We start from the raw sequence: 20,259 nt of genomic DNA, 5'->3' as shown, positions 1-20,259 counted from the left end.
CTGAGATTTTACCTAGACAGGACTAAACCTATCCGTAAGTCTGAACAGCTTTTCATCTCCTTTTCTGGGCCCAGAATGGGAGATGCTGTTTCCAAGGTTACATTATCGAAATGGCTAAGGGACTGCATACGTTTCATCTATTCCCTCAGTAACGAACCTATGCCAAAAGTTAAAAGCTCACTCCACTAGATCTATGGCAACATCTGTAGCCTTCCATTCCAGGGCATCCATGGATGATATCTTCGCAGCGGCTACTTGTGCTAAGCCTCATACCTTTATCAGTCATTACAAATTGGACTTGGTCTCCAGAGGGAGAGCTGCCTTCGGCTCAATGGATGTCAAGGTAGCTTGGGATTCTGTCCTGTCAGTGATGAATGGAAAGAAGATTAACAACATCATATAAAGAAGTCATGTCTTACCATAACATTCCATCTGTGTTGTTCATCTTCTTTCATTCACGTCCCACCCTCCTTCCCACTCCAAAGGCTCCTGGGGGATGCTTTGGGTCCAAGTTTTATCCTAGGGTATTTGTGCAGAAGTGGCCTCTGCTTTACTTCTCTTTCTCTAGGAAACTCTATCTGAGGTAACTGGGAGATGGGTATTCTGGGTAGAAACATAGCTCAAGAGTTTTTTGGCTGACGCAAGCTTGGTAAAAAGGCTGACTTTGCTCTGAGGGCTCGGAACCGAACCCATCGGTGATGAATGAAAGAAGATGAACAACATAACTTATTTTTATTTGAAGTAGTGAATATAGTATCAGAGGTAAAAGAACTGAACGTGGGATCTTTAGAAAAGGGTAGCAGCAAATTACATAGAAAAAATTGGGACTTGGGGAGTAATACATGCTGAATAATGTTTGGAGGAGGAATGAGGTTTAAGGGAAGGTAAGAATTGAGTGAGCTATGTAATGTTGGATTGACAATGACTATAGAGAAATTTATTTATATATTTTACTTTATTTACTGACATTTGTTGACCAGGAAAGTCCACTGGGTCAGAAACCCATTTTCAGTGGAGGCCCAGGTAGAAAAGCTCCACAGGTAATCAAATATTATACAGAAACAAATACAATGTGAGAGAGATATAGGTGACGTCATGTTTGTTACTGAGAATGTCAGTATGGTTTATTTTCAGTTATATAAATGTATGATTAGCTGTGTCATATGTGATCATTCAGTAAAGATGATTAAAAAAAAGGTTGACACAATATAAAATAAGTACACTTACCTGTTTTGTTTTTTGCCCTTTTGTCTTACAGGTTTGGTGCTCTTTTGATCACCATTGCTGGAATGAAGCTGCTACGTTCTTCCTTTAGTAGTCCAACCTACCAGTATGCCACAGTCATCTTTACAGTACTCTTCTTCAGCATTGACTATGAGGCCTTCTCTGAGACACGACTGCTTGATCTATACTTCATGTCTATAATCTTTAGCAAGGTAAGAAAGAAAAGAAAGCACTTGATAACATTTCCTGCAAACATAACAGTTAATGTTCACCCTATGGATCATTGTTGCTGTTGTATTCATGACTAATAGCAGTTGACCAGTAGTCTGACCAGATTAGCAGAGCTAGTGGATGTCTTTGCACAGGCCAGCTTTTCTCAAGTGTTGAGGCGTATGCCTGCTTTCCGGAAAGAGAATTGTCCATGCCATCTGCATTTCTTTTTTTGCTGCAGGCATGTGCACGTGTGCATAAAAGTCAGCAGTTGCACTGTCCAGTTTCAGTCTCAGAGCTCCAGCTGTAAGAAATCAAATAAGTGTCTTACTGGAGAATTCTTTCTACATTTTTATTCATAATTGTATTACTTTATTTTCACGTACTGTGGAAACTTTTAGGGGAAATCTCTGCTTCCCATGTAATTCCAGATGTAGGTCAGAAAAGCTTTTGTAGCTGTGGGTGCCAGATCCTGTATGAAGGCTTACATTCTTTGTGTTTATTTTGTTTGAGGGAATCTCCCCTCACAGGTAACCATCAATTTTGTGCAAGTATCATGCACTAAGTAAATAAATAAAAGCAGTAGTGCAGAAACCTCCCTTGCAGCATGGTTCCTAGCTTAGTAAGAAAACAAGGAATTTTCCCCTTACAGATAGTGTGATTCTACTTGGATTTTAGAGTTGGTTTAATCCCATGTTTCTGGGTTCCTTCCATATTTCTTTTGTATGGTTGGTCATTGTTGCTTGGAGTTAACTAGTGAGTGAGAAACTTTTGGTTGCCCTGTATTACTACTACTAAGAACACCACCCAGGATGTTTTAACATCATGTCTTCTACAATGGCCCTAGCTCATGGCAGAGCTTGAAAGGTATTTTTATTATGTTAACACTGGATTACATTCATTGGTGTTGAAGTAGATATGTTAGCCAGTTTACTAAGCTATGACGACAGATGTTCTTCATGTTTCACTGCTGCAGTCCTAACCATTGGGTTATCCATGTTGTGGTAGCCCTCAGTTGGTCCGAATACCAGAGTCAAGATTTTGTGCATCGGCTGCTTTTTCTTGCTGGGTGATGTCAGGTCGTCCGAGCTGTAAAGGAGAACAGGCAATGCCATTACTTCAGTCTTTCTTGCCATGGAGCCTGTAGCAGAAGCAATTCACAACAGCGCCGGTTGGCTGTTTCCAGATTTCGCACTTCAGCTGAAAACGTCTAAAGCTAAAATACCCCATTGGGGATCCTTCCTTTTTCTTGCACTAACCGATGTCTGAAAAAGCCAATAACTGTCTCGCCTGTGGAAAGCAAATACCACACCGAGACTTCCATTCTTACTGCGTCACTTGCTTAGGCCCAGATCACGAGGTACCCCGCTGTCTGTTCTGTGCCCTCTAACGCTAGAACTATCCGTCGTAGAGCTGTCTTTGTAGCCAGTTATTTTCATCTTCCATCTCCTATTACTGATATGGCATCCATCAGTCAGCAAACTGCAGATCTTCCAAAAAAAGTAAAAATAAGGATAGAGACAGACCGCATAAGACCAAGCCTTCCAAGGACACCACCGCTAAACGGGTCAGTTCTGAATTCAGTGAGGTGCTTTTGCAGCCCCTGATGCCGGACACGATTACTTTGTAGGCCACTACTGAGACCCTTTCGGAGTCTGGAATGCCGCAGATGCCTGCATCATCTAATGATCCCTGTCCGTCTCCGCGTCGGTTGGGTCCGGAGCCGCTAAGCAGGCACCAGCTTCCGAGGATACCACTCACACTTCGGATTTCACTTCAAGGCCTTTGTCCTCTCTTCTGAGTAACACACTGACTGCACTGAGGGTACACTTCAGGCCAGACTTAGGGCTGCTCCAAAGAAAACAGCAAAACGCCTCCATTCCACTACTCCTCCTCAAACTAGAATGCTTAAAATGGCAGAGGATCTCATCACTTTCATCTGGGGTAATCAGGCCACTCCAACCAAAAGGAGAAAGGGTACCTTCTCCAGACCTCCAATCGGATTTAGACTCAGAGGGATCTGACGGACTCCTCTGTTTTTGAAGAGGAATATCCTCTTACTGCCTATGAAGACTCAGATGCAGAAGAATTTATTCCTTCTGCATCATCTCCGGAGGACTTTTCCTTTGGGGAAACCCTCCACACCCTCAGGGAACACTTCCAGTGGGAATCAACGGATTTCCCTCAATCCAAGAAAAGACTAAGAGAGTTACTGGACCCTACCCCAGCATATGCCTCTGGCCATCCCACCTATCTTGGAGGTGGTAGATGATGTTTACCAAGAATCCAGCCTGAACTCTGACACCCTTCCACCTGCCCATAGAAAACCTGACGGGTACTACAGGGTACCTGACTCGCATAAATTCCTCTACAGAAATCCTATAGCAGATCCAGAGGTGATTACTGAGGGATCTAAGGGAGTTAAGGCTACCTTTGCAAAGAATCTTGGGTCCTGGACAGATGGGGTAAAAAAGTATATACCTCTGCAACTTTAACTATAAGGGCTCTCAACTGTAAGTTCCATATGGTAAAATATCAATAGCACCCTTTGGAACTTTTGAAACAGAAAATTTCTACTTTACTAGATTTTGCTAACAATAGAGAGATAGCAGAATTACTGCACTCTTCATCTCACCTGGTAAAAGCACTCCTTGCACTGTGGATTTGACCCCTAGAAGCTTCTAGCAGGGCAGCAGTGACAGGATCTGTTATCAGAAGACATGATGTTGAAGGAACAACCTCTCCCTGATCAATTCAAAGCTAAAATCAATGATGCACCTCTTGACAAAGACCGCTTGTTCAGACAGAAAACTGAAGAGGTACTTAAAAAGATGGAAGACAAAGCAAAATTGATGCTGTTAAGATATTGTCTTCAAGTACAACCTCCTAGGTTCAGCAGAAATTTTTCCCTATAAACACTGGTCCTTTCCTGCACCAAACAGACAGGCACAAGGAAAAAACAGTAGGGACAGACCCACCAGGACTCAAATTCAGGGCCATCAAAGAACTAAACAGTGCCCCCCCCCCCCAAACACTAGAGCAGGGAGTTCAAAAGCATCCCTGTATGGAAAAAACTCTCAATGACTACCTTTCCCATCTCTGCCTGCCTCCACCACACCAAAAGCTAGGAGGAAGGCTATCTCTGTGCAGGAAAAATTGGATCTCTATAACAAAAGATTAATGCATCTTAAAAATCATTGCTCAGCGGTACAAATTCAATTTCCGAGAACTGCCACCTCCAAGAGGGTACCCAGACCTACCTCCAAACCAGTGGGCAGAAGCAGTAAAATAAGTGCAAAACCTGATATCCCTTAGGGGCAGTAGAACCTGTACCTCCAGAGCAAGTTGCAAAAGGATTCTATTCCAGACAGTTTCTTATTCCCAGGAAAGAGAGGTCTTGGCGTCCCATCCTGGACCTATCCTTTCTCAATACCTTCCTGATAATCCCAAAATTCAAACTGCTTACCTTACAGCAGCTTCTACCAATGCTGCCAAACAAAGCTTTGGATGGTCACCTTAGACCTAAAGAATGCTTACCTGCACATCCCAATAAGGGAATCATGCAGAAAATTCCTGTGCTTCAGAGCAGGATCATTACACTTTCAATTCTCTGCTTTCCCCTTTGGCTTATCTACTGCTCCCAGGGTATTCACCAAGTGTCTAGCTCCTGCCATTGCCTTTTGCAGGCAAAACAGTGTACAGATTTACCCTTACCTGGATGACTGTCTCATCCAGGCAGACTGCAAGGAACTGCTCCTGCAAGCACCTCTCATTTGTGAAACCCTACTCACCAATCTGGGGTTCACTATCAACGAAAAGGAATCAAAACAGACACCTACCAGGAAAATCATATTTCTGGGAGCCTTACTGGACACAGGACAGCAAATAGCCTTTCTGTCCCCCCAAAAACACTAAGTTTCCTATCAAAATACTTCACTACTCTGGCCTCTCAAACCCAGCTTTCTGCCAGGAAATTCCTGCAAGCTGTAGGGTACATGGCCTCATGCAACCTCCTGGTACCTCTGGCCAGACTGCACATGAGGAAAATTCAGTGGTACGTAAAGAACCTATGGTGTCAACACTCACAACCTCTGGACACCTCCCTCCCTGTGATCCCTTGCATAAGATCCGAGTTCCTCTAGTGGACCCAAGCCTGTGCTCTGAACAAGGGACTTCATTCTCCCTCCGTCCATCAGACCATAACTACAGATGCTTCGGACGTAGCCTGGGGCGCCCACCTAGAAGGCAGATGCGCCCTAGGTCTGTGGGATGCACAAGTACTACCCTTGCACATCAATCTAAAGGAAATGATGGCAGTGCAAAACTCTCTCACATCCTTAAAATCCTACCTCAAACCAGGGGTTCTTCTCATAAAAACAGACAACACCACAGTCATGTGGTACATCAACAAACAGGGGGAGGGACTCAATCTTACCACCTGTGCAGACTAGCCATGCACCTGTGGCTAGCAGCCTCATCCATGGGACTACATGTTATAGCCCAATACCTACCGGGCATCAACCAACACCCTAGCAGACCACCTAAGCAGAAACCTGCTGGACCCACACGAATGGCAAATCCACAGAGACATTTTTCTGTAAATTACCCACACGTGGGGGACCCCCCAAGTGGATCTCTTTGCTTGTCATTTAAAGCAGCACCAGGGAGTACCATCACCTGGCCTTGAAGGTCGATGCCATGAACCTTCCCTTGGAATACCCTCTTTGTTTATACATTCCCATCTCTTCCTCTCATTCTAAAAGTATTCATCAAGATAAGGGAGAAAAAAACAAGAGCAATGCTCATTGCCCCAGATTGGCCCAGACAGCATTGGTACCCACTGCTGCTCAGCCTGTCTCACCAGCCCCCCCTGGCAGCTACCTCTGATACCTCACCTGCTATCCTTGGGGGGGGGGGGGGGGGGGCATTTTTGAACCCAGACCTTCAGACACTCAAGCTCTCAGCATGGCTTATTCTACCATGACCAACAAGGAATCTATGCTAAGCAAGCAAGTCCTTGACATCATCACAAAAGCCAGAAGGCCCAGCTCCAGAAAATCTTACACTGGAAAATGGAAAAGATTCTGCTCCTGGAGCCAGTCCAAGGGGCAGACATACATCTGCCCTCCATTCCTCTTATTCTAGATTATCTTGCTGAACTTCTTAATAAGGATCTTTCCTTCTCCATAACTATCCATGCCTCTGCCATCTCGGCACACTTTGATACTGAACAGCCATTGTTCTCCCACCCTCTTAGAGGAGCCTCTATCGTGTCCCCCAGAAGCCAGCCCACCCCAGCCTGGGATCTGAACTGTATTTTAGAAAAGCTTACTCTGCCTCCCTTCGAGCCTGCAGCATCCTCAGAATTAAAGTACCTCTCTTGAAAGACTGCCTTTCTCCTGGCTATTACTTCAGCCAGGAGAGTGTCAGAGCTTCAAGCTTTAATGGCCATTGAGCCATTTATCTTCCTTGCAGACAGGGTCTCCCTGAGAGCCAATCCCTCCTTCATGCCAAAGGTGGTTTTGGATGTTACCCTCAACCAGGCCATCCACCCGCCCACCTTCTTCCCTAACCCTCAGAAGAAGGGGGAAAGGATACTGCATTCTTTGGATGTGCACAGGCAACTCATATTTTATCTGGATCGTACAAACACATTCAGGAAAACTGACCAGCTCTTGGTCAGCTTTAAAACAGGGGCACAGGGGATACCAATATCTAAACAGACCATTTCCAAATGGATAGCACACTTCATCCAAGTTTGCTACTGCTTGCATGGAAAACCACCCCCTAGGACCATCAGAACCCATTCCACTAGAGCAACCTCTACTTCCACAGCATTCCTTAGAGTGGTACCCACCAAGTGCATCGTGGAAGCTGCCACATGGACTGTCCACACCTTCACGAAACATTGCCATCTGAATCTAGTCTCAAAAGCTAGGGCTGGGTTTGCCTCTGCATTTCTGCAGAGGATGCTCACCCAATCTTAAGTTTGTCAACCTTCCACCCTTCTCAGCTTTTGGAATCTTCCCAATGGTTAGGACTGCAGCAGTGAAACATGAAGAACATAATTCAGTTGTGTACACTTACCATAAATGTAGATGTTCGAGTGTATTCACTGCTGCATTCAGGCTTTCCCTCCCTCCTCCTCCCTGATATCTGCTGTTTTTGGAGATATACCTATTTCTATGGGGGTCTCAGACTCCGGGACTACTACTAATTATTACAATTGGACTTCTTTGGTTGGTTAAGGCAAGAAAAACTGAGGTAATGCCATCGCCTGCTTTCCTTTATAGGTCAGATTACCTAGTCACCCAGCAAGCAACAGCAGCTGATGCACAAAACCTTGACTCTGGTATTCGGACCAACTGACTGCTACCACAGCATGGATAACCCATTGGTTAGGACTGCAGCAGTGAATACACTGTAACATCTACATTTATGGTAAGTGTACACAACCATAATTTTTGCTGTAGCATGTGCACATTAAATTTGAGATGTGATGTAATCTATGTCACTATTCCTCACTCCTGGGTCCTTTGATCTGAGCCTCCACTTTACAGACAGCTACTAGGCTCGAGCCACTCCCATGATCCATTGCTGCCCTCTAACCCCTCAGATCTTGTTTGCCACGATCAGCTACCGACGTAGGTGCCTTCGCTCTGCTTCCAGTGGGGATAAGTAGACTATTGTTCTTGTCTTTTTTTTTTCCTTCCTTTTTGATAATTTCTTAGGTTAGTTGTTTGGTAGTTCTTGGAATTCTCTTTATTATCTATAGTTAGCCTCCCCTTCCCATTTTATAACTTTGTTGGGTAGTTCTGTTTTGGCATCTTTTTTCCAATACTGCTTAGGTTAGCTTTCTTGTAGTTGTACTATAGTTTTTTTGGGAGTAGCTTTCATAGTTTTACAGTTCTTCTAGTTTATTTTTTTCCGCAAGTAGTTTTTTTGGCCGTTTTTTCTGGTACCAGCCTCTGCCTGTTCTTTGTTTAGAGTTAGTTCATCCTTTTTAGTTTAGGCTCACATTTCCATTATGTCCGATAAGCCTGTCGGTTTTAAATGGTGCTCATCATGCTTTCGGAAAATGCCTGTTTCCGATCACACAAGGAGTGCCTTTATTGTTTGGGCGCTGACCACCTGCAGGTTGAATGTGACATGTGTGCCACATTGAACCCCAGGGCTTTGGTCAAGTGCTAAAACAAGCTCCTTTTGAAAGGATTGGCTCCAGGGTCCCTGGGCTCAGTCACTTGTCAAGTCTGGACCCTCAGAGCACAAAAGGAAGATGCCCCTGTCTCCAGGGTCTTTTTTCTTCAAAAAGGTGAGGTTGTCTGATCCCATTGCCTTGGATCCAACCCCAGCCTCGACTTAGTCAAATCCAATGCCCTCTGATCCTAAGATTTGCAACTCTCTCTGGATCTGGGGCTTCCACTCTGAGGCCTTGGATCCAAGGTCGCAGTGGTCCATTCCCAGATCCAAGGCCTCCGGTTCGAGGCCTTCAGATCTGGTCAGACCTGGACCAGCCACAGATCCAGATTCCTTGGATCTGAGCAATGCGGGATCCAAATGCTGAGTTCCTACCTTTTCTTCGGATCTGGGATCAGTGTCAGATCCCACCATTGTTATTGGGGATTCCCCCTCGGGTTCTGACTTGGGGTGGTCCCCTTCTGCCTCCAAGCACAGATCTCGTTTTTTAGAGAGGAGGTCCACGGGATCTAGGCACTCATCCCTGGCTAGGTCATCTGCCATGCTACAGCAAAAATTATGGTTGTGTACACTTACCAGAATAAGGACAGTATGATGACGTCCTTTCTCAAGGCTCAGATTGAGTTGGGGCTTCTCTCTTCCCCTGCCATCCAGCTAGGGGGTCATCTCCTACCCTCTCTTTGGCCCTGGATCTGGGATTCCGGAGGCCTTTCTGTCCCTGTCCGTCTGGGTCCCTGACTGCTTCTGCTCAGCCTCCCACTGGGCCAGGCAGACACCAGGGTCTGAGCAGTCAGCCCGGAGTCCATGAGTGGGGATTCCGGAGCTGTGTTATTGGACCAGTCCCTTCCCCTTGATGCATCGGCCATTGACAGCTTGGGGCTTGTACTATCTGGAGGCTGGAGGTTCTGGTCTGCTCTGGTCCTTCTCCCCAGGCAGGCCTTCCTGCCAGGAGTGCGAACGAGGCATCGTCCAGTCCTTTCACATTCTGGGTCATAGGGAGGACTTTTTCCTTCTAGAGAGTTTCCTCCCCAGTCTTCAGAGACCATCCCAGCCCCTCTGAGCTTACCCTACTCATCCTGTCCCAGGGCAGCCCTCTCAAACCAGCCTTCACATAAGAGCTGCCCCACTCGTGGTCCCTCTGTCTTCCAAATCCTTCCCCGAGCCACCCCTGGAAGATGTTCCCCAGAAGAGATTGTGTAAGAGGAGACACCTGGAATTCCTTGCAGAGTCCCTCACCAACGGTATGGACCTCAGTGAATGGGATGGGTCCCCTAGATCTCCACCCGAGGATGTCTTCTTTGGGGACATCTTGGAAATACTGAAACTTAAGGGCGGTTGGTTTTCTCTCCCCCCATCCTCCGAGGATTCAGTATTTTTGAAGGCTTTTGGGATGGGCCATCTACCTCCTAAGTTCCCCGTCCTGCAGATGAACCTGTAGACCTAATCTCCAGCAGGACATGGAAGGAGCTGGTTACTGTGGACCCCGTTCCCAAACATGCAGACAAATTTCTCAGTCCTTCTTCTGACAAGCAGTTCTGGTCGAAAGGTGTGCCAGTCGATGCAATTTTGGTAGCTGCCGCCACCAGAATGAGTTGGCGGAAAACAGTACATCTGTCCTTCCCCTCAACCGTGAGTCCTGGGCTATTGATGAGAATGGAAAGCGAGTTTTCACCTTAGCTACATTTGGACTGCGGGGGCTTAACTATCTGGCACATTTCACCCGACTTCAAAGAGACCTTATCAAAGAGCTTACCATGTCCCCTTTCTGAGGTACTGTCTGCTAGGGAACTAAGTAAGGTGTCCCCCAAGCTGTCCACACTTCCTTCCCTAGCTAATTCATCGATGAGGTTGAGTGCCAGTGAAACAAAAGGAGCCTCTTGAGTGGCCAGCACAAGCATTGCCATTTGGCGTCATGATTGGCTGCACCTTTGCAGATTTGGGGAGTCCTTTAAGGCATCTTTCACCAATGCCCCCTTCGATGGTGCCACCCTCTTTGGCCCTTCGGTAAAGGAGACTGTCACCCTCAGTGAGAAGGAATACAAGATCCTGTTGGCCGTGGGAATCAGGTTTTCCACCCCTCAATGCCCCTTTTCCAAGACACAGAGGGGCCAGGAAAATGTGGTTTTGCAAGTTACAGTCTGCCTTATAGGACACCCCAGATGAGCCCTCCTCCAGAGGTAAGGGAAGTGGGTTCAACAGCAGACACCACCCCAGGGGCAGAGGGAAGCCCCAACAGCGCTCCTGAAGCATTGCCTGACTGTCCTGCCCTGGAGGCAGTCGTGGGTCATTTGCCTCTTCACCCTTTGGCCGGGCAAGTATTACAAAAGATTGTTGGGTGCCAAACGTTATTTCCAGGAGTTATTTTATTCCCTTTTCTCATTTGCTTCCTCCAGTCAGGGAATACCTCTCTGATACACCAACCCGTCAGAGGGAGCTAGCTGAGGAAGAAATGCTCAAGCTTCTTTGAAAGGGAGCCATCCCAGAGGTCCCCCTAGGGCATTGAGAATCCGGAACTTGCTCTCTGTTCTTTTTGGTGCCAAACAAGATAGGGGACCTGCTTCCAATCCTCGACCTTAACAATCTCAGTCTGTCAAGAAGTCCAAGTTCCAGATGGTCAGTGTTCAGTCCATCGTGCCTCTGTTGCACAAGGACGATTGGATATGCTCCAAAGATCTCCAGGATGTATACTGTCATATAAAAATAGACACTCTGAGAGACATCTCCGCTTTCAAGTAGGGGCCAGTCATTACCAGTTCAGGACCCTCCCCTTTGGTCTCACCACAGCCCCCTGTGTTCAAGTGCATAGCATCTGTCGCAGCTCACCTGAGACTGCAGGGACACCAGGTGTTTCCATACCTCGACGATTGGCTCCTCACAGCTCCCATGAAGCATTGTCTGGTTACTGCCTTGTCAGTACCTACTGCAGCTATTCAACCAATTAGGCATTACAGTGAATCTCCCAAAATCTAGCCTTAGTCCATCCCAAAATCTGGAATTCATCGGGATTCATTTGGACACTGTCGGAGATTGCAGTGCTCCCTCTCCATTGGGTACACCTCATCAGATCTTATGTTCAGTGTCTTCTCGATCTGTCACTTCCCCAGGCCCATCTTGTTCTCAGGGCCTTAGGGTCCATGCCGGCGGCGATCTCATGCCTTTAGCCAGGTTCTATATGAGGGATGTTCATCGTGTTTAACTGTTGCAGTCATTACTCTTGGGTTATCCTGCTAGTAGGCTACCCTCAGTCGGCCAGAATTCCAAAGTCTAGGTCCGGCGTTGGTTGCTGTCACCTCTTCCCTGACGTCAGTGCGCCAGGGGTATAAAAGATTCAGCCGACGCCAATTTCTTCATTCTTTCTTGACGCGCGGTGCCCGAAGCAAAAGCAGTTCGCAAGTGCTGGTCGGCCGACTCCTGAGATTTTCAAATCCGAATTTCAGAACCGAAGTCTTCATTAAAGCTAAGTACCCCGTTGGGGAAACTTTTTTCTTGCTCCAGACCGATGTCAGAAAAAGTTAACAATTGTATTTCTTGTGGGAAGTAAATACCTCATAAGGATTTTCACTCTTACTGTATTCCTTGCCTAGGGCCTGATCACAACGTTGCTAGCTGTCGGTTTTGTGCTAGATTTAACCAACGCACTATCAAGCATCTGTTCGATTTTGCATTTCATTACTTTGGCCGAAGATTTAATTATATAATGCCGTCAGACCAGCTGACAACCAGAGTTTACCAAAAACGCAAGGACAAGGAAAAGGATAGGCATCCGAGGTCCAAAACTGACGACGAAGCCTCTGCTAGGCCAGTCGCCGGTTCTCAGTGAGGCGCTTTCACAGCCCCTGGCGCCCGCTACCTCAGAGCCACAGGCTGCTTCCGATTCCCACGTGGAGCCGACTGGGCCCCTGTAAACTCAAGGTAATTGAGCACTCGAAAATCATTCCCTCAGATGGGTCTGGAGCCGCTGAGCAGGCGTCGGCTTCTGAGGGTGTCTTCAGACCTACACAACTATATATTAAACCATCTTCAGCTTCAAAGACTAAAGCAGCTCTAAAGACAAAGAAACAAGTACAGCATTCTCCTTCTCAGACTTCCATGCCTAAAAAACAGATGCTCAAAATGGCCGAAGACCTAATTAGTTTGATCAGGGGCTCCCATCCCCCTCCTTATAAGAGGCCTAGGCAAGAGACAGAGTATGATTCTTCTGATCAGATTTCCATTTCCTCCGATTCCTCTTCTGAACAGGATTACTCCATGCTTCCCTATGAGGATTCTGATGCTGAAGAATCCATTCCTTCAGCCTCTCCTCCTGAGGATTACTCTTTTGGGGAAACCCTGCATACCATGAGGGTGCATTTCCACTGGGAGAGCCAAGATTATTCTGAATCTAAGAAAAGGCTCAGAGACTTTCTGCTACTTCCTCAGCACAAACCCCTTGCTATTCCACCTGTTCTGGACATTGTAGATGTATTTTCAGAGTCCAGCCTGTCCCCTGACTCTTTACCCCCTGCACCTGCTAAGCCAGACAGATACTACAGGGTCCTGGATTCTCATAAGTTCCTATATAAACACCCCACAGCTGACCCAGAAACTGTATCTCAGGGACCCAAAGGAGTTAAAGCTTCCACTGCAAAAAACCCTGTCCCCTCTGATAGGGATTCTAGGGCTCTAGACAGATGGGGGGAAAAAAGTCTACACTTCCGCTACCCTGGCTGCAAGCGCTTTAAATTGTCAGTTTCATATGCTTAAATATCAGCAATATTTAATGTCACTGCTTAAACAGAAAATGTTGACAAATACTGAATGTTCAGAGAACAAGGAATTGCAGGATTTATTGCATGCAGCTGAACAAGTGGGAAAGCATACTTTGCAATGTGGTTATGATTCACTGGAGGCCTCTTGCAGGGCCGCTGTTACAGGATCTGTTATTAGGAGGCATGCTTGGTTAAAGGAACAGAATCTGCCTGATCATGTTAAAGCAAAATGATTAGATGCACCATTACAGCATGATACTTTGTTTGGTACTAAAGCAGACGAGGTGTTGAAAAAAATGGAGGATAAAGCAAAATCCATGCAGACAGTCAAGGATTTCTTACAGGTACAGCCACCCAGGTTTAGCAGGAACTGGCCCTCTAAAAATTGGTCCTTTCCAATGTCAGACAGACCACAATGAGGCAGATACAGGTGTCCCAGAGGCAGATCTCAGCCTAAACAATGGGGTGCTCCTACCTCCAAATGCGGAAAAGACAAATCACAACCTTACAGGAAACAGTCCCAATGACCTTCCTCTACCAGATCCAAGCACTTTTCATTTGGCAGCCCCCTTAGGGGGAAAACTAGCACTTTTTTCATCAAATTGGCAAATGATTACCCAAGACAAATGGGTCCTGAATATAGTGTCCCAAGGCTACAGGTTCCATTTTCACACCCTACCAAGGTCAAAAGGTATGCCAGACCTGCCACACAATCAATGGGCAGAGGCACAAAAACAAATTACTGCCCTCATGGAAATGAGGGCCATTCACCAAGTACCACAACAAGAGCAGGGGCAAGGATTTTACTCCAGGCTCTTTCTAGTACCCAGAAAGGACAAAACCCGGAGACCAATACTGGACCTGTCTATACTAAATACGTTTCTGGAAGTTCCAAAATTCAAGATTTTGACTCTACAGCAGCTACTGCCCATGCTGGGCAAGAAGGCTTGGCTCGTAACTTTGGACCAAAAAGAGGCATACCTGCATGTCCCAATCAGACAGTCTTGTAGAAGATAGCTCAGTTTCATAGCTGGCTCAATGCATTACCAATTCTCTGCACTGCCCTTTGGCTTATCTACTGCGCCCAGGGTCTTCACAAAATGCCTGGCACCAGTAATTGCGTTTTGCAGACAAAAAATAATTCAAATATATCCATACTCGAATGACTGCCTAATTCAAGCAGAGAACAAAGACATTCTTCTGAAGTATCTGGCGTTTGTAACAAGATTACTAATTGGCCTAGGGTACACATTAAACTAAAAGAAATCAAAACAAGTGCCCTCTCAAGAGATAATATTCCTGGGTGCAAGCTTAAATACAACTGCCCAGATGGCTTATCTCACGCCAGACCAACAAAAGCAACTGACTATTTACTTCAAGAATTTGGCAACAAAAACCCACTTATCTGCAAGGAAAATCCTGCAGGCCTTGGGTTTCTTGGCATCTTGCATTCTACTAATTCCATATGTCAGACTGCATTTGAGGAAACTACAATGATATCTAAAAAGTGTTTGGACTCCGCATTGCCACAGCCTGGAGACAGTAATTGCACTCATTCCCTGCCTGCAACAGGAGTTTCGATGGTGGGCAGAAGCCTGTCACCACAACAAGGGTCTGCCATTCAGATTACCCACAGCCAGACAGACGCTGACAACGGATGCATCAGATTATGCCTGGGGGGCCCATATGGTAGGAAGATGTATTCAGGGCACATGGCCTGCAAACCAGATGCATCTTCACATCAATCAAAAAGAGATGCTAGCTGTTCAAAATGCCCTGACAGCTTTCAAGGACCTGCTTCATCCAGGACAGTTACTGATAGAGACAGACAACACCACGGTCATGTGGTACATAGGCAGGGAGGTTCACATTCCTACCCCCTCTGCAGACAAGCAATGACCTTATGGGACACAGCATTGGCTTTTCAAGTTCACCTGCAAGCACAATTCCTGCCAGGAAAAACAAATACTCTGGCAGACGAACTAAGCAGAAACCTCATGGATCCCCACAAATGGAAACTGGATCCACAAGTCTTCAGCATGATAATAAGGAAATGGGGATGCCCAGACATAGATCTATTCACCTCCCCTCACAACTGCCAATTGCAGAGATTTTGCACAAGGATTTATCACAAGCAAGCATGGAAAGTGGACGCCCTATCCTTCAGCTGGAAAAATCTAAAGGTATATGCTTTTCTTCAACTGCCTCTCCTTCCCAGGGTGCTCCTAAAGGTCAGACAAGAGAAGCCAAAAATGATACTGATTGCACCAGACTGGCCACGCTAGCACTGGTACCCAGTCCTAAAGAGCTTGTCTCAAGGTCCAGCATGGATATTGCCTCAAACTTCTCACTTACTGACCCAACAAAACAATCAGATCCTGTACAGCCAACTCAGGACCTTAAATCTGGCAGCATGGCAGATAATGTAGCCATTCAGAACACTCCTCTTTCAAAAGCTATTATGGATGTTATCTTGGAGGCCAGCAGGCCCAGTACCAGAAAATCTTATGCAGAAAAATGGAAGAGAGTCTGTGCTTGGAACCAGGAACAAGGCAGTGACACGTGTGTACCAAATATCCCTCAGATTTTACAATACCTAACTGAGATGCTAAACAAAGGCCTTTCTTTCTCATCAATTAAGATTCATGCCTCTGCCATTTCAGCCCATTACAATACAGAACCACCTATCTTTTCTCATCCCTTAATAAGGCAGTATCTCAGAGGGGCCAAAAACATTAGACCTCCAAGGAGAGCACCAATTCCGGCCTGGGACCTCAATTATGTTTTGGAAAAACTCACACTGCCTCCTTTCAAGCCAGCATCAACAACAGATATTAAATTCTTATCCTGGAAAACAGTTCTGTTCCTAGCAATAACCTGTGCAAGGCGAGTCTCGGAGTTACAAGCACTCATGGCTGTGGAACCTTTCATCATTTTTCATCCAGACAAAGTTTCTCTGAGGACAAACCCTACATTTATGCCCAAGGTAGTGTCCAGTGTGGCCCTTAACCAAACCATTCACTTGCCTACCTTTTATCCTAACCCACAGAACAAGGGTGAGAAAATTCTGCATTCTTTGGACATACACAGGCAGTTACGCCTCTACTTGGACAGAACTAAAGCTTTCAGAAAGACTGAGCAACTTTTAGTGTCACATGCTGCAGCATCACAGGGAAAGGCCATGTCAAAACAGACTATTTCTAAATGGATAGGGAATTGCATCCGTTTCTGCTGTTTTCAACATGGCAAATCAGTGCCTAAGGGCATTAGGCCTCATTCCATCAGGGCAGCAGCCACTTCAGCAGCCTTCCTCAGAGGAGTACCAACCAAAGATATCTTAGAGGCTGCAACTTGAGTTCAGTGCACACCTTCACAAAGCACTACCACTTACCTCTTTACTCCAAGTCCAGAGCAGGCTTTGCCACTGCAGTCCTGCAGGGCCTCATAGCCTCTCCTAACCCTATTTAGCCCAGCCGCCCTTCCTCGGCTTTGGGATTCAACCCAAGAGTAAGGACTGCAACAGTGAAACACGATGAACATAGTACAGTTGTGTACCTACCATAAATGTAGATGTTCGAGTGTATTCACTGTTGCAGTCCAGGTTACCCACCCACCATCCCCCTTTTCCTTGCTGGGACTTATCTGCACTTCTCCATCCTATACAACCTTTTTGGTGTATTTGTTTGTAGATGAAGCAAATGTTATTTTTGTGCATGCATTTTTATTGGCATATTTTTCAGTCTACCAATTTGGGGGCACCTGACATCTGGGGCAAGAAAAACTGAAGTAATTGGCGTTGGCTGCTTCTTTTATACCCCTGGCGCACTGACGTCAGGGAAGAGGCGACAGCAACCGACGCCCGACCTAGACTTTGGAATTCTGGCTGACTGAGGGTAGCCTGCCAGCAGGATAACCCAAGAGTAATGACTGCAACAGTGAATACACTCGAACATCTACATTTATGGTAGGTACTTTCTGCAGTGGACTCTAGCGGTTCACTGGTCTCACCTGGTTCCATCCTATGACAACTCCGATCCATCTCACTCCAGTGTGCAGTTGTCATTTCCTTTGGTGTATCCAGTCTCCTGACCTCCTAGCAAGCAGACTATTCTCCCCCCCCCACCCCATGCCACAGTGACCATGGATGCTTCCCTGTTGGGGTGGGGTGTGGGGCATTTTCAGGGAAAGACTATCCAAGGCACGTGGTCCGAAGCAGAGACCAAACTGCACATCACCGTCCTGGAGATGAGGGCAGTTCTCATCACATTGCAAGCCTTCCATGACTGCCTCCCTCTATGTATCATTGCAGTTCACACGGACAACATGGCTGCTGTGTGGTACATCATCCAGCAAGGGTGCACACGTTCGTATCTGCTTTGTCGCGAGGTCATGAGGGTATGGGAATGGGCAGTGTCCTTGGGGTGCTTTCTTATTGTAATGTATATTCCCGGAGAGTCCAACATGCTAGCAGACAGATTCAGCAGGGCTATTGTCACTCCTCACAAGTGGTCCCCAAATCCTTTGGTGGCGAAAGAGATCTTCTTTTGCTGGAGTCAACCGAGCTGTGATCTCTTTGCATTCCCTCTCGGTAACAAATGCAGCTAGAATTTCACCCTGATTTCCCCCAATCGGGATGTCCCCCAAGGATGCTGTGGTCCACGATTGGCCTCTAGGTCTCTCTTATGCCTGTCCTCTCTTGCCTCTCATTCCCAGAGTACTACAGAAAGCCCATCGCACCCCTTTTGGCCTCGACATGTGTGGTTTCCCCCTTCTTCGGTCTTACTTGAAGTACCCCCCCCCGGTACTAGATCCCTTTCCGGATCTAATTTCCCATTCCTCTCAGCTTCCGATTCCTAACCTATAGACGCTTTGTTTGACGGCATGGTTTATCCACTTCCAGTAGTTCTGAATCAGCCCAGGCTTCCTTCTACCATTACGAACATTATCCTGGCCTCTCAGAAGGCTTTTACTAGAAAGATTTACATCATTAAGTGGAAACAGTTTTCTATTTGGGCTAAACAGTAGAATCTCAATCCTGCTTCGGTTTCCATTTCAGATATCTTACTCTTCTTGTCTTTGCTTTTTCAAGACGAAGCTAGCTTTTCGATTATCAAAGTACAGTTGGCAGCTATTTCCAACCTCCATGTTTGCGAGGAACCTGCCTTCTCCTCTCGCTTGTGTAAAGCTTTTTTAAAAGGGGGTTTTCTGCTATGACCCCCTGTCTGGGAATCTTACCTTTTTGCTGCAATCTCTCACAAAGAGCCTGTTTGAGCCTGCTTCCACATGTGATATCAAATTATTGGCATGGAAGACAGCTTTTCTAGTAGCTATAACCTCAGCTAAAAGGGTTTTGGAGTTGCAGGCTCTATCTGTTAAACTGCCTTTCATGGTTTTTCATAAGGATAGGGTGGTTCGAACTAACCCATCATTTATGCCTAAGATTGCCACAGAAGCAAATCTGAACCAGTCAATCCAATTGCCAGACTTCCCAAATTTTGCTAACAAAGGGGAATATCTCTTGCATATGCTAGATGTGAATCGACAACTGCATTTCTACTTAGGACAAAGAACTTCCACAAGTCTGACCAGCTGTTTGTGGTGTTCTCACTTAACAGAGATTTCAGTGTGCATTTCCTTTGCTTATTCGTCCAAAGCTTTATCTTTACCAGGCCAATTAGAGCTCATTCCACTAGGTCAATGGCTACGTTACCTACCTAACTTGCCCGTCATTCCATAGATGACATTTGTGCAGCAGCCACTTGGTCTTCTCTTCACTCTTTTGTTAATCACTACAGACTTGACATCGTCACCAGGAACAGGGCTTCTTTTGGCATGTCCTTCCATGAGGCCACCCAGGATTTAGGCTAGCTGGGCACTCTGACCCAGGAGTGAGGAATAGTGACATGGATAAGATCAGATTGAGAGTTATGTAGTTACCATAACTTGGCATCTATGTTATCCTATGTTGCTGTTCATCACTATCCCTCCCTCCGCCCCTGGTCCTGTAGGATCTAGAGGATGTGGAGATGTCCTGTCTGGTGCTCAAGGTCTTCCTTAGCTGCTTTTTAGCTTAGGGCAGACTCAATCTGTGGGGTTAGAGGGCAGAAAAGAATTATGGGAGTGGGAGGAGCTCAAGCCTAGAAGCTGTCTGTAAAGTGCCAAATTGGATCCACCGTCAGAGCCATGACCCAGGAGTGATGAATAGTGACATAGGATAACACAGATGCCAGGTTATTTACTTGTTTGTTCTTAACATTACCTTTTCCTGGACAGATGTTTGCCTTCCTTAAAGTTGAAGTCGTAATTTAGCCCCTTAAACTTTAAAGGTTGTTTTTTGTGCTAGCATTCTAGAACACTAAAATTAAGCAGTTATTAACTGTATCAGTTTATTTACTTATAATTTGGTCATTCATTTGCTGGAGGTAGTCATTTATGAATTGTTTTAATTTGGGTTTTTGTTGTGATTGCATATACTATGATCCCCTCTCTTCAGGGTTCTGTATATACTATCAAAGTCAGTCTGTAACAAGACCTCTATTGTCTCATGAGTTGTAAGGTGTGTACTTTAACATTTATCACGGAGTTACGTCTTAATGACAACTTTTGTCCTATGCCGTTCCATCGGGTTAGTTTGTATAACAGAGCTCCAGGAGGGGGTAGGATCATGTTGGTGTTGCTGTTTGCATTGATTGTGGGCCATGGCTCACACAGGTTGCATCTAGGAAGACCAACTCTTGAGTATCTTTGTTGCAAGAGCAAGCTTCTCATAATCTACAGATGTTCTTTGTGTTTCACTGTTGCAGTCATTACATTTGGGTTATCCTGCTGGCAGGTTGCCCTCAGTCGGCCTGAATTCCAAAGTCTTGGGTCCTGCGTCGGC

The 20,259-nt window shown here is 46.0% G+C and overlaps 1 protein-coding gene across 1 annotated transcript in view; it reads left to right on the top strand.

Moving 5' to 3' along the window:
* The window catches only part of PCNX1 (pecanex 1), a 3,150,868-nt gene that overhangs the window by 1,713,370 nt on the left and 1,417,239 nt on the right, over positions 1-20,259 (top strand). The window contains exon 22 of the mRNA XM_044073489.1: positions 1,259-1,436. Within this exon, the coding sequence (XP_043929424.1) occupies positions 1,259-1,436 (178 nt within the window). The remainder of the gene's footprint in view (positions 1-1,258; positions 1,437-20,259) is intronic.

Source organism: Protopterus annectens, chromosome 6.part0 (genome assembly GCF_019279795.1).
Source record: "Protopterus annectens isolate FY-2018-M chromosome 6.part0, PAN1.0, whole genome shotgun sequence".
NCBI lineage: Eukaryota > Metazoa > Chordata > Ceratodontiformes > Protopteridae > Protopterus > Protopterus annectens.
This window is presented reverse-complemented; position numbering and strand designations above follow the sequence as displayed.